The sequence below is a fragment of the Ixodes scapularis genome, unplaced genomic scaffold (assembly GCF_016920785.2).
Source record: "Ixodes scapularis isolate PalLabHiFi unplaced genomic scaffold, ASM1692078v2 PGA_scaffold2__306_contigs__length_199485367, whole genome shotgun sequence".
Lineage (NCBI taxonomy): Eukaryota > Metazoa > Arthropoda > Arachnida > Ixodida > Ixodidae > Ixodes > Ixodes scapularis.
In genome coordinates, this window is record NW_024609857.1 from 80,669,941 (window position 1) to 80,689,244 (window position 19,304).

The following is a 19,304-nucleotide window of genomic DNA, read 5'->3' on the forward strand; positions in this document are numbered from 1 at the left end:
TTTGCATTCAAAAAAATTAATAGATACTTAATACGGTTTAACTAAACTAAGCACCATAGTGACCATACATACATCGAATCTTCGTGATATCTAGCTGAAGTTCTTAGTTATGTAAAAATCACTCGTAATTTTTTGCATCAACTCAATAAAAACAGGACGTATATCTTGATCCGAAACATTTTAAAACAAACTGCCGCTATATATAAATCACACAAACAATTGTTTTATGATATTACAAAAACACTGAAATATTTGTGAATTTAACGAATTATCTTATCTAGTTTCTTTCGAGACAGCCAGGCGAATTATGTGACATTCCATGTGACGTGACGCCAAATATGTATTGTTTATTCTCAGAAAGTTATTGTCACAATGCAAAATTTATATGACATCAACATCTTTTTCAAGCGGAATTTTTGTCGGATGGAATATTTTCATTGTGGGTTTGGCTTATCGAGTTTTGTGCTTGAAGCTAAATGGCCGGATGTCCTCAAGAGAGCTCTGTGAGCCTAGTTATTAAAACATACACAGACGAAAACACTTTTTAAAACTAAAACTAAAAGAAATGTTTTTCCGAAAAACACAATTTTTATTAACTTTTAAATCAGCTCAGACAAAATTCATTAAATTTTATAAGCCACGAATGCATAAGTTGAGATTGCCCTATTTACGCCCATAGTAATGTGAAGTAACAAGTCTCCACAATGTACCAGCGGCCACCCTGGCTCTCCTCTACAAATGCAATTCGTACGAATATTTTAGCAATATAATAACAATCCCAGGAAGTGTTGAGCGTATTTTCATTTGCTTCTGAGACCGAACTGAGGACGTATCAATATAATAGAGTGAAATAACATGAAACAGGAGCGGGTAATAATTGCATAATGAGCGGTGAGGAGTTGGGAGTTGACAGAGTGCGAAACTGTTAGGAGATGAATATTCCCAAAATATAAAATACTTTGCTAATAAACACGATGAAAGACTTGGATAAATCAAGGTCGATAGAAATGTTTTATCAAAATCAACCTTGTAAAATAGCTCAAGGGGTAGGCCAGTAGCGGATATCTACCAGGCGACAGCTGTCAGGGTTTCACCATCTCTCCGCAAAACTAAGTCGTCATTCACACAACTCGAGTGGGCTTAATGTGTTCGGTGTATTTCAGGTATAAACATATCAGCCACCGTTTCATGCGTCATATCATGGAAGGGACTGCTACTTAATTGATTGCGAAATGTCTAAAATTTCATAAATATACAAAATGTTTTTTAAAGATTAACACTTCTGCAAACGTTTCCCGTTGTAAATAATTTTCCATTGTCGTGCTATTGGGATCATGGTACACACAGCTGCACCACTTGTTTAGTGTTTAAAATATTTTTATGTGAATAATTAAATAAAGGGATAAGATGGAGGAATATGTCACCCAGTCTTATAGTAAAATTCAAGTTTTGTTTAAATATAAGAACATGTAATGCATTAGCCGTAAGCGTGCATATTTTACTCAAACTTCTTTTCTTTAAATCTTACCACACATTTTATTTTAAGGTGCTACATATTTCCGTGTTTAATACTAGTCCATTTGCTACAAAGAGCTTATTGCGCAAAAGTATATCAGAGGTAATTAGTGCCAGATTCTTAAGTTGATCCAAAATAGCAGTCGTCCTACGCCACCAGATGAAGCCCGTGTTTGGCCAAATATTCAGGACATGTTTGGCAATTAGTCGGAAAGGAAGGAATTAAGATTTGTAGAGACTTTCTTCTTACCGAAATCGACCCAACACTACACAGCCACGTGGAGTTCAAACTGAAAACAAGAGGCCTTAGACCGATGGCTCTGGATTAATTAGGCGCTGGTCGCTGAGCTTAATTAATTTAGAAGGCTTCATTTGCATTACCCAAACCATGAAGCCCAACACTGCGTGGCACCGGGAATCATTTGTAGCGTCCAGTGCTGATGAGTGCGGCAGTCTGTGATGTTGAGTGAAACCTGGTTCCCAGAAGTTGTTTGATGAAAGCGAACTTTTCTGGGGTGCGACAACCAAAAAAATTTCCGAAGGTGGTTTTGGAGTTGACGGGGCAGTAGTACACGCATAAGGGAGGCGAGACAATTGGCTGGATGTAAGTTCGCTGGTGGGTGCATGGTGTACAAGGATATAACTATCACGTAATCAATCAGAAACAAAATAAAAAGCGCGATTCAAACTTATACCACCCTTTCTCTTCGCTTTAGACCCTAGAATAAAATAAAAACGTTGTGCGCTCTTTATTATATTACATTGATATAATATCCTCTCTATCGACCTTAAAGCAGTATTTCTAAAAAAAAAACTCTACAAATTAATTAGAAATATGTTTGTAGGTGCAGTTAGTTTCAGACATGACAATGTCATGACTACGATTAGACTGCTACTACAGGAAATACTTCTAATGATTCCTCGTATTACTTTTTATTACTCTTACAACTACTACCACAACTGCTTCCATCACTGCTGCTATTAATACTACTACTACTAATACCGTTTTTTCCGGTCTATATTTCGTGGACTGTACATGGTTAAAAGTTGATATTTTACCCGATGCGTTCAATCTACAGGTGCGCACCATACAAGGACTTGTTTTTGTTTTTTTAGACCGTTCTCTGTCACAAAATGTAAAGGATTTGATGAATACCGGAGTATATTAATGGCGAGTTATGTATGATAAAAAAATATTTCTGAGCGAACACAGCAGGCATTTGTAAAGGTGTGCTGTGTATGATCATTTTAACGTTAGCACTAGGCACTGACTATGGGCTATACACCGGGAGCGGACTCTCTAAGCAGAAACTTACAATTTAGACGACACATTTGCCCCGGCGGACTACGCATCGGGTGCGAACTATATTCCGGAGAATACAGTAATATCAATAATAGTAATTTTACTAAGTATAATAGACCATTAAGAATGTAGTTTTTTGCGCCCGAAATGTCCCAAAGACCTTTATTGTGATAGGATTGATTTCACACACTTCAATCGTTACATGCAAAGTGCACTTACATGATTTTTATGACCTTTGTTTTTTTTTACTCACTCCTGCCCTCTTGTTCAAAAACTATATCGGTGTTAATTTTTTTAACTGTCATATAATTATTTGCCTTGCGTTAACATACAATTTGCATTCGTCACCCAATCCTTGGCCAACTACCTGTAGTGCTTACTTTATGTTTAAAAACAAAAGTTAAAAAATATAATACAGACAATTTAAGTATCAACAAGATTAAGCTTGAACGGACCGGTGTATCTTTGATACGCACTTGGATTCCTTAAAAGCAGAGTACAAACCTTTGGGAGATAAATAACACTCTGAGCAATATTTTGAAAGACACATCTTCAATTTCGGATACTTATATGTATAGTAAAAAATATATTAAGTAATGATTTAATACCTATATTATTTTAAACATCTGCGCAGTACTTTTTCAACACAACTCGTGAATTTAGCCAGAGGCACATCGGAGAAACGCCTAACGTGGCCAAAGCGTGGCCATGCTAGGGGCCTAGTAATGTACTCCTCGAAGGCGTTATAGTTAGGGTCAAAGTACTTTTATTGCATTTAATTATCCAGAGAATTACAAAGTTCCCGTTTCTTTTGTTCGTCGAGAAAATTGCCAAAGATGTCCGTGAGAACCGAGGAACCGGCAGAGAAGCCTTATTCTGGTATTTTCTCAGGAATTGGAGCCATAGGATTCCGAATGGGCAACCAAACAGCCAAGGAGCAAATCGTAATTATGGCACTTGCTTGGTTACTTAGGCCCAGATATGTCAGTTGAAAAGCAGACAAGCAGAAGGAAATTCTATTACCGCCTTCTGTCGATATCTCGAACTCAAAAAGTAGTTGACAACGAAATTACCAGCTAGTGAAGCATCAAGGTGTCACGTGTTTGGCAATTTCGTGCCGAAAGCCCAAGCTCTTGCAAAATATGATAACGTTTGATGATACCTACGCTTCTCTCGCTGCTTTTAGGGCCTTAAATTGCCAGACAAAATATTATTTTGACCAAACCTTTTGTCCCACTTGGACAAATATCGAAAACCTGCCCTTAATTATTCCTTTCGAAATGAATACAAAAAAGCACCAATTGGATAATTTCTACGCGAAATACTGAAAAGTCGCAAAATATTCGATGGTTACCGTATGCTAGAATAACCCTAGATTGTGTGTCAATTACTTTAAACCCTTTAGGTATAGAAACACTTGGTTGAGCTCGAAATACTCAGTTGTCCGGCACAGGCGCATCCAGAATTGAGAAAGCCAATCCCCAGTTCTCTAGAGAGAGCACATGCATACAATCAATGCTGAAGTACCATGCTGTTATAAGTGTACCCCGACATCAGTACAGGCTGGATGACTTGGTGCACTTCATCAGCCGCTTTGAGGCAACTGTATGTTTTGGGGAGAGCCCCTTCGCCTCTGTTATTGCGTAGTTCCGTCTACAATATTTCTGCGTGCTTGTTCAGCGTCCGCGGATATATTTATGATGTAGTGTTGCGTACGAAACAACATATAGAAGAAAATTCTATATTCCCGTCTTGACATTTATCAGAGAGGGAAATATTACGCTGTTTTATTTGCACTAACACAGATTCAAGGCGCTCTGCGTACTCATGAAATATTGTCATTGTTTAAGTTGGAATAAAAAAAACGATCGGCTCACTTTTAATAACGAAACGAAGAAGGCAATGCTTGGTGCAATTGAATTGGAAACACAATCCATAGGCAACAAGTTAAATATGGACCGTAATTTTATTATCTGGTAAAGAACAATAAAATTGCTTTTCGATATGTTTACATTATACTTATTTATGATTTGTCTTGCGGTTGTTTATTGAAGATATAGAATCACGTCAGTCTCTGTTTTACTAAAAGTCTTCATCATAATCGAACCGAACTGCTCTGCGAATTTCCGCATACAAAGAGAGGTACATGTGGGTCAAAACTGTGTGGCGAATCTTGATTAGCTCTGTTTTATTCAATACTGCATGAATATCAGATTTTGAAAGGAGGGCTCAAAAGAACAAAGACTAGAAAATACTATATTCTGGTTGTCTCAAAACGTGTTTTGATCCAAACCCAACACGACGTGTAGGAACATTTCCCAGAAAGAGAGACATGGAGAAAGAGAGAGAGAGAGATGGATTGCGAAAGAGGAAACTACTAATGCGTGAGTCATAGCCAAAGAGCTCTCCTCCCATGTCCCTAATTCCCCCCCCCCCCCCCCCCTCGGCCTATCTAACGATCACCGTCACATTTCCTAGACCCGCTCACGATTATTCTGCATCTTCTCTGCCTATATTGTTGCCAATGCCTACACGCATCCCATCTTATGGGTTTTGCGATGTAAGCGCCACTAATGGAGGCCCTCGCGGTGCCCGCGAGTTTCCATCCGTGCGCTACATAGTACGTAATTTTTTGTGCGTAAGTATGCACGGAAAGAACGTTATTAATGCTTCTTGCAAGCAATGAATTGTGTTCTGACAGAGAAGCACTTGTAAGAATCGACGTTACTGGCCTTTGTGAGACCTAACAGGCGGGCCTATCAAGAACAAGCCATTTTCGAAGACGCCGTCACTAATTTTGCGTGGTTGACCTAACTAGAAAAGGGGAAAATAGACGGGTCTCTTATCCTCATTTCTATCAATTCTCTTCAGAAGGGCTCGGTCATTAAGCAAGCAATGTTGAATTTATTTAAGTTTGTTTTCAGCTATTGAATGAAGCAAACATTAACTAATCATACCAAAACAATTTACTAAGAGTCATGTTTGTAGACCGAAAATGGTTCTTTGGATGCAGTCTGAAATGTCGTCAGCAGCATTCAGTCATGGTATGATTTTAAACCCGTTTATTAAAACCGGGAGAAGTCGCTGTTGGCAATTTACGTTTCCGCAAACTTCAGGTAAAATGAGAGAACAAACGGACCCTACCAAAGCAAAGTCTCTTACAACGTTCATGAAATATTTCGTGACCAGTTTCCCAGGTAACTAGCTAAAGGACAGGTTAGCACGATATCTCTTGGTTATTTTTAGTGCTCCTTAAAGACTACCAATCACCACTTATATGTTTCATAGCGCAGCTGAGAATTTTAGAGAATACGACAGGCTTATGTTTGCGGACGAAAAAGGGCAGCTATTCTTTATGAATTGCTTTTTATCCCAATTTTTGTTTTTATACTTGATGAAGTAAAATGAATCCTATCGAATAACCTGTCACCGGTTTCGGAAGAAGGAATATATTTCTGTATCATTCGTGAATATCACAAAAATCGCCTGCTGATTTATTTTAATAATATCAACATTGAATAAATTAAAGAGAAGGCGTCCTAATATCGAACCTTGCGGAATACCTTATGTGATAGGCATTATAGGTGAAGAGTAACCATTAATGTATAAATATTGTTAGCGTTATTGTAGGTATGACTAAAAGGGATACAGAACCGGAGTCTGGATTTCGCAAATGAAGGCCGCAGAAGCGTTGAACGGGACCCTACTAACTCCAAGATGTCATTCATACATCAATATCTGAGACAAACGGCAGTATTTTTGGGAGAGAAGGGCTCGATAAAGTGAGAATTATGACGTCACGATCCTCTTAGAACAGTTGAGAAAGGGGTGAAGAGGCTTCGCTTCTCTCCTTGCTTCGGTTCACCAGCTCGACGGAACGAAGCGAAGAGCAGAGGGAATGAGAATCGTGGCGTCACGTGGCTTTTGGCCTCGTTGGCCCTTTTCAATCGCACATTTATTTTAAAAAATACGGCATTCTGTTTGATATTTCGCTATATGAGTCATATCTTTGGGGTTTGCAGCTTCCTGCCTATCGCTCAAGCCTTGTTTTGTTAGCACAAAATTTGGTTCAGTATCCCTTAAAGAGTATAAAGCATGTCCCCGGGTGCCCAAACTTTCATGTATCTTATATCCGAGGGCTGTAGCGATTTCACTGTGCGTTAGTTTTACTTACATACTTTCGGTTTTTACTATAGTAGGAAGGTTATTTAATTATCTATTTCAATTGACCTCCAAGACCCCTTCAAAGAGGGTATTAGAGAAGGTTTGAACACTCGCGTTTGTAAAATTAGTAAAAAAAAACAAGAACGCATATGTTACGACAGTTTCGCCGAGAGGCTAGGCCCCTGACCAAGCCGAGACTCTCTGCGAAACTCTCGTAACATATACAATAAACTTCCTAGTATGGCAACTCCGAAAGTACGTATCTCTGAATAATTAAAATTTTTCGGTCCATTCTTCTCAACCTACTTTGCCTCACCTATATGTATATATTTATATACACGGTGTTTTATTTTATTACCAACGTACTTTTTAAGTGGGAGAGGGTTATATGGTTGCCATCGTCACCGTATATTTATCAGGCTTAGGGGATACTAGTCGGCGGCATTGCCGGCAAGGTAAGTTGGCTAATCATGCAAAATTTGTTCATTAGCTTTTTAATTAGTGGTATTCGGTATTATGTTGAAGTTGAAATATTAACGGAAATTACCATTAAAGGTCAGACCATTTAAAAAAAATTGAACAACGTGTAGTTTTTTAGACATCAATTAATACAGGTTCACTCTTTTTTTATCCGATTCAAGAAGTGTGCACAAAAAGAGCGCGCAACCCGGCCTACAATGACACTTGGAAGAGTGACCTAGTTGTTTCAGTTACGTTGCCACCTGCGTCGTCGGCGCAACCACCAAGGACAAGGTAACGATATTGTGAAGACATGATTGAAACAGCTGCGTCCCTCTTCAAAGCGTCATATTGGAGAGGGTTTGCGGCACTCTTTTTTTAACAAATTTGACATCTGGCACTAAATTTTGAAAATTTAATAATTAGCATCTGAAGAACTGTTACATTTTCGCGAATTATTTTAAATTATCTGGCCTGTAAGCGTATTTGACGTCAATAATGCAGTTGCAACATAACACCTTAAAGCCAATACTTAAAAGATTAATTAAGGCAATTTTTTTACTTATTCAAATTACCGCGACGATTATTAGCTCATCAAATGTCCACCGAGCCTGATAAGTACATGGTGAAGACGTCTCTCGTATAATTCTCACCTCCTTAAAAAAAACCTTCAAATTAAAAATAGCCTGTATATTACCATGATAGAAGGAGCAAAATTATCACGAGATAGAGCTATCACAATCGCTTAGGTTGATACAAATAAAATTAATCACAAAACATTTGGACTTAACCTAAATCCATGAGGTGCGGACAAGGCAGCAATATCAGATACGTTGTGCAAAGGCAAATATTTCATCTGTCCTTGGTCCTTGGGCGAATAGTCTACATATTCCATCCAAAATAACCGTGATACAATGAACCGATGAGAATCAAACGTTTCTGTTAGTGTTGAAGTCAAGGAATGAAAAAAAAAAATCTTAAGCATTATCGCGGGCATCAATATTTCGTCGCTTTTATTTTCTGTACCGCACAATGCATTCGTATAATTATCCTACACGAGGCGTTGGTTCTGTTAACAGAACATTTTAATATCGGATATTGACTGAATTTAAGAACGTTCAAGTAAACGAACTTTCCTTTAATCCTATGTAAAGTATTCTGGAGCGCATCAACTTATATCTGAGCGGTTATACTGCGTATAATTTTCATGGCGATTGACTCCTTTCTTACCTTGTTTCAGGCGATGAAACAATCAATGGATTCAAGATATCATCAATACATCATCACATCAATGGTGAGTTGTAGTTGATTTTTGTCATAATAATTGCATTGCATAGCTCGGCCCTTTTTTAAAAAAAGTATGACATTCAGAAACTTCTGAGATAATTTCAGGGATATTTTTCCTTTCGCTCCTTCGACGTGTCTCTAGACGAAACACAATCTTACTCGGCAAACTGACATCAATGAGTAAACGCCCACACATGTGAAATCAAAGAGAGCATCCCCTGATGATTATATATTTTACTTTGAAAATTGCCTTTGAAAGAGGCTGATAGTCAACGATGGTTGTGATGTCCGCACAAAATAAGTGGCAGTTTAGCTTTTGTGGTAACGGTGGCCCTCCGTTATCTCTTAGCTTCCTTTACCTTATCGCACCTGTAGCAAGAGTTACAGCAGACCGAAATTACTTCCCTATTGTGACCCGACAAATGTGGTATCTTTCACCAAGCATTTAAGTAATAGACTCTAAGTGCACAACTTTTACGCCCACAGGGTGCGTAAAAGAATGCAAAACAATATACAAAAAATTCAAACTTAAAAATACTGTTGCGCTTAACTTAAACTTCGCCGTTCCTGGCGTGATCAAAAACCAATTTTACCAGGAAAAAAAAAAGCTGAATCTTTGGAGCGGGTATGAGTGGGTTTCAAGTTCTCCCACGTGTCGCTCGGCAGCGTCTCCAATGAAAATACTTGCAGCAGACAGATGAGTCACAAGATATGTATGCTTTTGCTGACCCGGAATTTTTTTTTTTTTTTTTTAAAGTTGCTACTTTGTTTAATACAGTGCCATTTGGCGAGGACCGCGTATGATCCACATCATAAAAACACTAGGCGGAGTACTCTTTTCCATATTTGAGTGCAAGAGCCACATCATGGTGAGAACTCGTTCAAATTCCCGTTCGTGCAATACACCTTAATATTTACTTTATGACAAGCGTGAAATCAGTTTGTAAGTTAATCGTTTCGCATGAGGCTTAGTAGCCGTGCCTCCGAAGCCATATGTAGATATTTCGTGCAGGGCCAGTCAGTTGGTTTTCACAGTCATACGTTCGACATGTTTCAGCGTACCAGAGAGGACTATCCCTCTCTCTGCGGGAGAAATATTTCACTACATATCGCACAGTTTTGACAAAGGCATGAAAAAAGAGGAAGGAAAACGCGATAGGATTTTTCTACTCTCCTTCTTGATATATATATATATATATATATATATATATATATATATATATATACGGTTGTTTTCATCTCAAATCGGGCAGGCTAAAAAGTCTAATTTCGACTTTTGACAAAAAAATACATGTTTTCGGGGCATTTCTCAAATGAGGAAGGGCGCAAACCGTATGTTCCCCAGATTTTTTGTTCTCGAGTTACGAAGCGTAGAAGCCGCAGTGGCAGACGAAAACTAGTGTTTTTCTGCCGTCGCAGGTCTCGTGTTTGACACCCGCTGCTGGCGCTAGTGTTTTTTCTACACCTATTTAACTTTTTTCCCTCTTTTAATAAGTGCTATGAAGATACGTTGACGTATTCAAATATTTCTAGGAATTTGATTGTTTTTTTTAGTTTTTTTTTAATGTCAACCTCGTCAGTCAGGTCGATTTTTCGTCAAATTTGACAGGACATTGCTTTGTCTGTACTTAAGGTACATTTTCTTTCTTTGGGTCTATAGAAAGCTCAAAGCAAGACCATTATATATATAATATCGTCATTATAATCTTGTGAACAGCCGCTCCGCTACCTTCCCCTAAACGTTGTAAGAAATAACAAATGTTGAACGTTTGAGGTCGATTTTCTAAAAAAAAAACATTCTGTAAGTTTCTTTATTTTTTAAAATTATTTTAGATATATTGTCACGGGTGGTGACCAAAAAACAATAGATAAACAGGAAGAAATAAACGTTTAATGTGGCGAACTTGTGCCAAAAATACAAGAATACAAAATATAATAACAGAGCGTCGCGGGCATCGAAGTCGGCGAAACCGCAGGATCAAGCGCTGGGGCGAGACTGACTCGACAAGGTCGCGGGCGGCCTCTTATTTAGAGTGAGTCACTATCTCGAAGATTCGGCGGAGAAGGTTCGAGCGTAGCGCGCTGGGGGAGAGAATGAACAAGCACTTTCTAGAACAACAAAAGCAGGGATGAACGATTGTTATGTCAGCAGCAAGAATGAACGAGAACTTTCTACAAGTCCGTGACCCTGCGCGCGGCATTATCCCCCCTTTAAAGAGTGCATCGTCCCGATGCAGCACAAAACGAAAAACAACAAACAAAAACAAATCCAAAACAAAAAGGCAGCAGAATCGCGAGCCGCAGTTCACAGTTCACCCGTCGATGAGAGTGGAAAGTTCTATCGTTCGTAATACGGCTTCAGCGGGACGACGTGCACCACCTCGGGTCGCGGCTGACGTCTTGCAGATGGGCGCGTTCCGTCGGGAAGGACTTCGTAGCTAAGATCGCCGAGGCGTCGGATGATCTTGTAGGGTCCGAAATAGCGTTTCAGAAGCTTCTCGCTGAGACCGCGGCGCCGTACTGGTGTCCAAACCCGTACCCGGTCTCCGGGTTGGAAGTGGACGGCGCGGTGACGAAGATTGTATACCGGCGAGCGTCGACACGCTTGTAGGGGTGACCAAGAGATGGCGCCAGGGGCGCATCGTGATGTAGATAAGCGCGTGCGCCGCGAGATGCGGGGTACTTTTCGCCACTTGATGCTAGGAGAATAAACGTTGTGGGTCTGCTTCGTCTACCCTCGTCTGCTTCGTCTGCCCGGCTGGCGCGTCGCGCCCAGAGCACCCAAGCTCTGAACATGGTGTCAGGAGTGGGGTACACCTGCTCGTAGTCAGCGCTACCGCCATGCCGGACGAAGAAAAGAGCGTCCACCTCGGGGCCACGGGGCTTCAACCGCCGTCGCCGTTCGTCTTCACGAGCCCAGGCGAATGGACAACGTGGATTCAAACTTACGAGGACTACGCCTTCGCCACCGGTCTACGTTCTGCAAGCGACGAAACGCAAGTAAGAACGTTGCTTTATTGCATGGGTCCGCAAGCTCGTACCGTACTAGCTTCGCTTGGCGTGCCAACCCCGGAGACGCAACCGTTTGCCGCCGTCAAGGAGAGGCTGACTCAACACTTCGTTCATCCGGCGAACGAAATTTACGAAAGCCGAAGATTTCACCGCAGGACTCAGCAGCCTGGGGAAGCAGTCGACGCGTTTTTCACGGAGCTTCGAACCCTAATCAGACGCTGCAACTATAACAGCCCCGAGATAGAAGACCGCTTAGTGCGTGACAAGTTCGTAGTCGGCTTATTGGACGAGAAGCTATCGGACCAGCTGTGCAGTTCCACACGACTCACCGCTGACGAAGCACTTTTACAAGCCCGCCAGCACGAAGATGCTGAGAGGGAGCGCGCTTCTCGGTCGGCGCAAGCTGCAGCGGCCTTGAACGTCGACGCGACGAAGAAAAAGACTGCGTCATCTGCTCCGTCGTCGCGCGCACGTAACCGGCTGCAGCGTTTGGACAACGCAGTTTGTGGCAATTGTGGGCGTTCTGTGCATGACCGCAAGGATTGTCCAGCGCGGAAGGCAACTTGCAGTTTCTGTAAAAAGCAAGGTCATTTTGCAGACGTTTGTCGCGCGAAGAAGCGCAAGGAGAAGTTGGGCTCCGTCGAACTCTGCTCTGTTCGTACGCAACGGGCAAGATACGTCGAAGTAAGCGTCAATGGCCACGTGACAAGGTTCGAGGTGGACTCGGGAGCAGACGTCACCGTCGTTCTGCCGTCGCTTCCAGGCGTTCCTCGCAAGCTCGACGCAGTAGAAGGAGAGCTTATCGGCCCGGGGAACCAGCCGCTGCCTGGTTGGGCACTTTCCAAGCTACTCTGGCGCGGAAGGACAAGAGCACCGTCCAACAGCTTTACGTCATGCGGTCTCAAACTACACCGCTTCTAGGGCTACCTGCGATAGAAGCTCTCGGCGTGGTCAAGTTTGTGAACACCACCTCCACCGAGTCCGGAAAAACGGATGGACGTGTTCCGTCTACTAACGCTCGTGTCGGGTGTGTTCCATCTTCTGACGCCCATATCTTTAAAGGACTGGGCGAACTTCAAGAAAAGTACACCATTCGTCTGAAGTCAGGGGCTCAGCCATACTCGTTGAGTGTTCTAAGACGAATACCTCTGCCGCTCTTCGACGTCGTCCAGAGAGAACTTGATGCCATGGAAGCTCAAGGTGTCATCAGAAGGGTTGACAAGCCGACAGCATGGTGCTCCGGACTTGTCGTCGTCCCCAAGTCGTCGGGTGGGTACAGGCTGTGCGTCGACCTGACCAAGTTAAACCAAGTCATCGAGCGGGAGCGATACGTCCTGCTGACGGTTAACCAGATCCTGGGGCAGCTAGGCGAGGCCAAAGTGTTTTCAAAACTCGACGCGACCTCCAGTTTCCACCAAATCAAGCTCAGCGACGCAAGCGAAGAATTAACGACGTTTATCACGCCGTTTGGTCGCTACTGCTACCGTCGTCTGCCATTTGGTCTGGCGTCTGCACCCGAATATTTTCAACGTCAAATGTCACGTGTCCTGGAGGGGTTGCCTGGCGTCGTGAATATCATCGACGATGTCCCTGTTTACGGTAGAGACCTTGAACAGCACGATCAACGCCTTGTTGAGGTACTCCGACGACTTGAGCAAGCCGGGGTCAAGCTCAACGACCAGAAGTCTGAATTCCGGGTTCCCTCGGTCAAGTTCCTCGGAGTCGTCGTCGATGGAGATGGTATCTCGCCGGATCCCGACAAGCTTCGTGCCATTCGGGAGCTACCTCCGCCAACGGACGTTGCAGGCGTTCGCCGTCTACTGGGGATGGTGAACCACATTGGACGCTTCCTGCCGCACCTTTCGGACGTAACTGCCCCCATCCGTTCACTCCTCAACAAGTCAAGCGCATGGTCCTGGGGAGCAAGCCAAGATGACGCGTTCAAGCGGTTGAAGGCTATGCTGAGCTCGGAAACCTGCATGGCAAAGTAGCATCCACGCTATCCTACGATACTGTACGCAGATGCAAGCTCATTTGGCCTGGGAGCGGTACTGCTGCAAGATCAGCCGTCCGGAGCTCGTCGTGCTGTGGCCTTCACTTCAAGGTCCTTGACTCCGACCCAAGCACGCTACAGTCAGACAGAAAAGGAAGCTCTCGCCGTGACCTGGGCTGTTCTTCGGTTCGATCAGTATCTGCGTGGGCTTAGTTTTACCGTGGAATCGGATCACCCGCCTCTCGTCGCCCTGCTGGGAAAAAAAGAGCTGGAGTTGCTGCCACCGCGAATTCAGCGAATGCGCATAAAGCTGATGCGCTACCAATTCGACGTTCGGCATGTACCAGGTAGACTTCTTGCCACGGCGGACACGCTGTCACGTGCCCCTTGCGACGTCCGGTCTTCTTCTACAGTATTCTCCGTCGAAATTTTCGCTAGCGAGATATTTAAAGGTCTTCCGCCTCCCCTCGCTAACCGGCTGGAAGAGGTTCGTCGTCGACAAGCTGAAGATGGAGAATGTTCTCTCGTCGTCCGCTATTGCCAAGAGGGATGGCCAGACAAGAGGAAGCTGCCTCCCAACTTGGTGCCGTATTGGAAAGAGAGAGGAAGGTTGACAGTCTCGGAGGACCTTCTTCTGCTGGACTGCCGCCTCGTTATTCCTGCTGCTCTGCGTAGCAACGTCCTGGCCCTTCTGCACGACGGCCATCAAGGACTTCGCCGCTGTAAGGAGAGAGCCAGAGAAAGCGTCTGGTGGCCTAACGGCAACAGCCACATCGAACATTTGGTCACCAGCTGTGACAAGTGTGCGGAAACAAGGGTTGTACACTCGGAGCCCTTGATGTCAACGCCTACACCAGATCGGCCATGGCAACGCCTAGCCATTGACTTGTTTCAGCTGAAAGGCCGTGATTATGTTCTCATGGTGGACTATTACTCTCGTTTTCCGGAAGTCGTCTCCTTGAGCTCTACGTCAGCCTCAGCGGTTATCGCGGCTATCAAGAGCTGCTTTTCTCGACATGGGATACCGGACGTTGTACGGACAGACAATGGTCCGCAGTTTGCTTCACAGGAATTCGCAAACTTTGCTCTGCCATACGGTTTCGAGCATGAGACCAGTAGCCCTCGGTACCCGCAGAGTAATGGCGCAGTAGAGCGCATGGTGCGCACGGTGAAGGATCTTTTGTCCAAGTCCGAAGACCCATACCTAGCGCTTCTCACCTACCGGGACACTCCGGGCGTCGCGGGAGTCTCTCCTGCCATGTTGCTGATGGGTCGGCGGTTACAGACGCGTCTTCCTGCTCTGCCGCAGCGACTCGCACCAGTTCAGCCAAGCCACGAGAGGTTCCGGGCTCAAGACTCCAGGAATAAGGTCCGGCAGGCGAGAGACTTCAATCGCCGGCACAACGCTCGCTCTCTTAATCCTCTCAAGCCGGGTGACAGCGTTTGGGTCCCGGATGCCAGGTGTCAAGCACGCGTCCTGAGCCCTGCCCAACGACCACGGTCGTACGTCGTAGAGACTCCCAAGGGAATCCTACAGCGAAATCGCCGGCACCTGGTGCCCTTCTCGCCGACCGTTACAGCGAGGGAGTCTGTCGAGCTTCCTGCTGCCGAAGAGCCTCCAGGACAACCACCCGAAAAAGGTCAGCCTGGGGAGTTGCCCACTGCGGGCTGCTCTTCACTCTCTCTGGTTCGTGCATCTTCCCCGCAAGGTGTTACAAGATCACGCTATGAACTTGCCATCAAGCCGCCAAGACGGTTGGACTTGTGAACATCGCTTTCTTTAGAACTGTGTAACTAGAGTGCAGTAACTAGCTCCGGGGGGAGATGTAGGGGTGACCAAGAGATGGCGCCAGGAGCGCATCGTGATGTAGATAAGCGCGTGCGCCGCGAGATGCGGGGTACTTTTCGCCACTTGATGCTAGGAGAATAAACGTTGTGGGTCTGCTTCGTCTACCCTCGTCTGCTTCGTCTGCCCGGCTAGCCTGTCGCGCCCAGAGCACGCAAGCTCTGAACAACGCTGTTGATCGTGGATATGAAGGAGGGCTAGTTGGCGTGCTTCCTCTGCTCTCTGACTGACCGCAAGGGCATCGTCGCATCCGTCATCCACAGGCTCATGGGGCAGCATTGCGTCTAGCATGGTTGTCACTTTTCTTCCATGCACCAGCTCGAACGGTGTAAACCCGGTTGTTTCTTGAGCTGCGGTGTTGTAGGGGAACGTGATGTATGGTAATACCTCGTCCCACGTCTTGTGCTCTACGTCGACGTACATGGAGATAATATCGGCGATCGTCTTGTTGAGCCGCTCCGTTAGCCCGTTGGTCTGCGGATGGTACGCGGTGGTCCGACGATGGCTGGTGTGGCTGAGCCGAAGGATCTCTTGCGTGAGCTGGGCCAAGGACGATGACCCTCGGTCGTTTATCAAGACTTGGGGGCCGCCATGTCGAAGAAGAGTAGACTCGACGAAAAACTTGGCGACTTACACTGCTGTTCCCGACGGAAGGGCTTTCGTCGCCGCGTACCGGGTAAGGTAATCCGTGGCAACGACTATCCAGCGGTTCCCCGTCGTCAATGTCGGAGAGGGCCCAAGCAAATCCATTCCAATTTGTTGGAAAGGCGTAGTAGGGGTCGATATCGGTTTTAGGAATCCCGCAGGTCTCGTCGGAGGTTTCTTACGCCGTTGGCACTCGTGACATGATCGTGTGTACAGATGAACAGTCTTCGGGAGTCTTGGCCAGTAGTACACGAATCCGGGCAAGGGTCCTGCTATAGCCGAGATGTCCGGCCGTTGGGTCGTCGTGGCACGCTTGAAAACTTTCTTCTTGGAGCCTGCTGGGGACAACCAGTAGCCAGGTAGTTTGGCTGGTTCCGAAATTCTTTTTGAAGAGCACGCCTTGCCGCAGGACAAAGCTCTGTAGGTCCCGAGAAAAGACCAGTGGGACACGGTTTCCTCGACCTTCGAGGTGGTCGATCACGGAGCGAAGTTCCGTGTCGTCGCGCTGCAGTTCCCTCATGTCGGTAGCGTCTACTGCGCCTAGAAAACGGGCGTCGTCATCGTCGTCGGTGCCGGAGATGGGTTCGACTGGAGCCCTAGACAAACAGTCAGCGTCATTATGTTTGCGGCCAAATTTATGCACAACGGTTACGTCGAATTCTTGCAGTCGAAGGCACCAGCGGGCGAGGCGTCCTGACGGATCCTTGAGGTTGGCGAGCCAGCAGAGGGCGTGGTGGTCGGTGACCACGCGGAACGGGGTCCCGTAGAAGTAGGGGCGGAACTTGGTTATCGCCCAGACGACTGCTAGACATTCCTTGTCGGTCGTTGAATAATTTTTTTCTGCCTTGAACAGCGCCCGGCTCGCGTAAGCGATTACTCTCTCTGTTCCTTCTTGTCGCTGAACGAGTACTGCACCGAGACCGGTATTGCTGGCGTCCGTGTGGATTTCTATCTCCGCAGACTGATCAAAATGCCCGAGGGTAAGGTGCGACTGGAGCCTTCGCTTCGGTTCGTCAAACGCTGTTCTTGCTCCTTTCCCCACTGGAACTCCACGTCGTCCCTCGTCAGATGCGTCAGTGGTGCAGAAATTTGTGCTAAGTCACGAACGAAACGTCTGTAGTAGGCGCACAGCCCAAGGAACCTTCGGACGGCCTTCTTGTGAGATGGTTTCGGGAATTCGGCGACAGCGGACGTCTTTGCAGGATCAGGGCTTACACCCTGAGCGCTCACAACGTGTCCCAAGAATTTCAGCTCACCATAGGCGAACCGACACTTGGAAGGCTTCAGTGTCAGCCCAGCAGTCTTGATAGCCTGTAGCACGAATCGCAGTCGTCTCAGGTGCTCGTCGAATTCGCTTGCGAACACCACAACGTCGTCCAGGTACACAAGACAGCTGTGCCATTTCAAACCAGAAAGGACGGTTCCATAACGCGCTGGAAGGTGGCCGGCGCTGTGCACAGTCCGAACGGCATTACTTTAAATTTATACAGTCCGTCTGGCGTGACGAAGGCCGTCTTCTCCCGATCTCGTTCGTCGACCTCTATTTGCCAGTACCCGCTCTTCAAGTCCATCGAAGAAAAGTAACGGGCGTGGCGCAGCCGATCCAGGGTGTCGTCAATGCGGGGCAGCGGATAGACGTCCTTTTTTGTTACTGCATTGAGCCGGCGATAGTCCACACAGAACCTCAGGGTTCCGTCTTTCTTCTTCACCAGGACTACTGGGGAAGCCCACGGACTGTTTGAGGGCTGGACAATGTCGTCATCAAGCATTTCCTGAACTTGCTGCTGGATGATTTCCCTTTCTTTCACAGAAACTCGATACGGTGGCCGATGCACAGGAAGTGCGTTGTCATCAGTAACAATCCGATGTTTCGCAACCGTCGTTTGGCGCACCTTTGACGACGTGGAGAAGCACTCACTGAACTCGGCGAGAAGGTCACTGAGTTGTCGTCGTTGTGGGGCTGAGAGGGACGGGTCGATGTCGAGCTCTGATGGCGTTATTCTTTTGGGCTGCGTCGGAGAGGCGTCTTCTGAGATCACGGCGATCACGGTTGAGTCCTCAATTTCCTCGACGTAGCCCACAGCTGTACCCTTGGTAAGGTGCTGTGACTCTTGCCGGAAGTTGGACACAAGGGCTACGGTACGCCCTTCCTGGAGCTCGGTTACGCCTCTCGCAATGCCGATCCCTCGTCCAACGAGAGGTTGGGCGCTTCCTTTCAAAAGTGCTACAACGCAGGTGGCTTCTTCTGTCCCGACGGGCACAAAGACACTCAACAGCGGCGGCAGGTTTACGTGGCTGGCAAGGACTCGGACCGCAGATGACGTCGCTCTGGGTCCCTCCGGTGTTGGAACAGGTTTTCGTAGCGTCAGCCGTTTTGCTCCGAGGTCGACGACGGCGCCATACTCGCAGAGGAAGTCCATTCCGAGGATAACGTCCCTCGAACAGTCTTGGAGAACGACGAACTTCACAGGGCACGTCTCACCGTGGATCTAGACTCGCGCAGTGCATCTCCCGACCGGTGTGATGAAGTGCCCTCCGGCGGTTCGTATTTGAGGTCCATCCGACGGCGTCGTGACTTTCCGAAGGCGGCGGGAGAGCCTCCCACTCAAGACTGAGTAGTCCGCTCCGGTGTCCACAAGTGCTGATGCGTCGTGGCCGTCGATGACGACGTCTAGGTTATTGGACACCGTTGCAGGAGCATCGTTTCGATCTCTGGTAGCATTCGAGTGGGGGCCCTCCGATGTTCGTGGAGGATCTTGGCGTCGGTCGTCTTCGGCAACTCCACCTCCAGGGGTTGCCGCACCTAGTTTCCCCGGCGAAGAGCGAGGGGTGACAGGCTTTCACGTCGCGGTCGGTGCATCGACGAAGCTGGACGTCGCGGCGACGGCGATCGGAACTCTCGGCGGGACGCAGGCTCGGGGGACTGAGGTCGTCGCAGGTACTCGTCGATTTCCCGAGGGCGTTCACCATAACGGGGTGTGGGTCATTCGGGTGGAACCCCCGCAGCCCGAGTCGTCGGTATGGGCATTGGCGGTAGGTGTGGTTTGCTTCCCCGCAATGAAAGCACAAAGGGCGTCGGT

General features: G+C 46.3%; 1 protein-coding gene across 1 annotated transcript in view; it reads left to right on the top strand.

Moving 5' to 3' along the window:
- Positions 1-19,304, top strand: part of LOC115308865 (glutamate receptor ionotropic, kainate 3-like) — a 138,463-nt gene that overhangs the window by 86,202 nt on the left and 32,957 nt on the right. Inside the window, exon 2 of the mRNA XM_040216010.1 lies at positions 8,682-8,735. Within this exon, the coding sequence (XP_040071944.1) occupies positions 8,682-8,735 (54 nt within the window). The remainder of the gene's footprint in view (positions 1-8,681; positions 8,736-19,304) is intronic.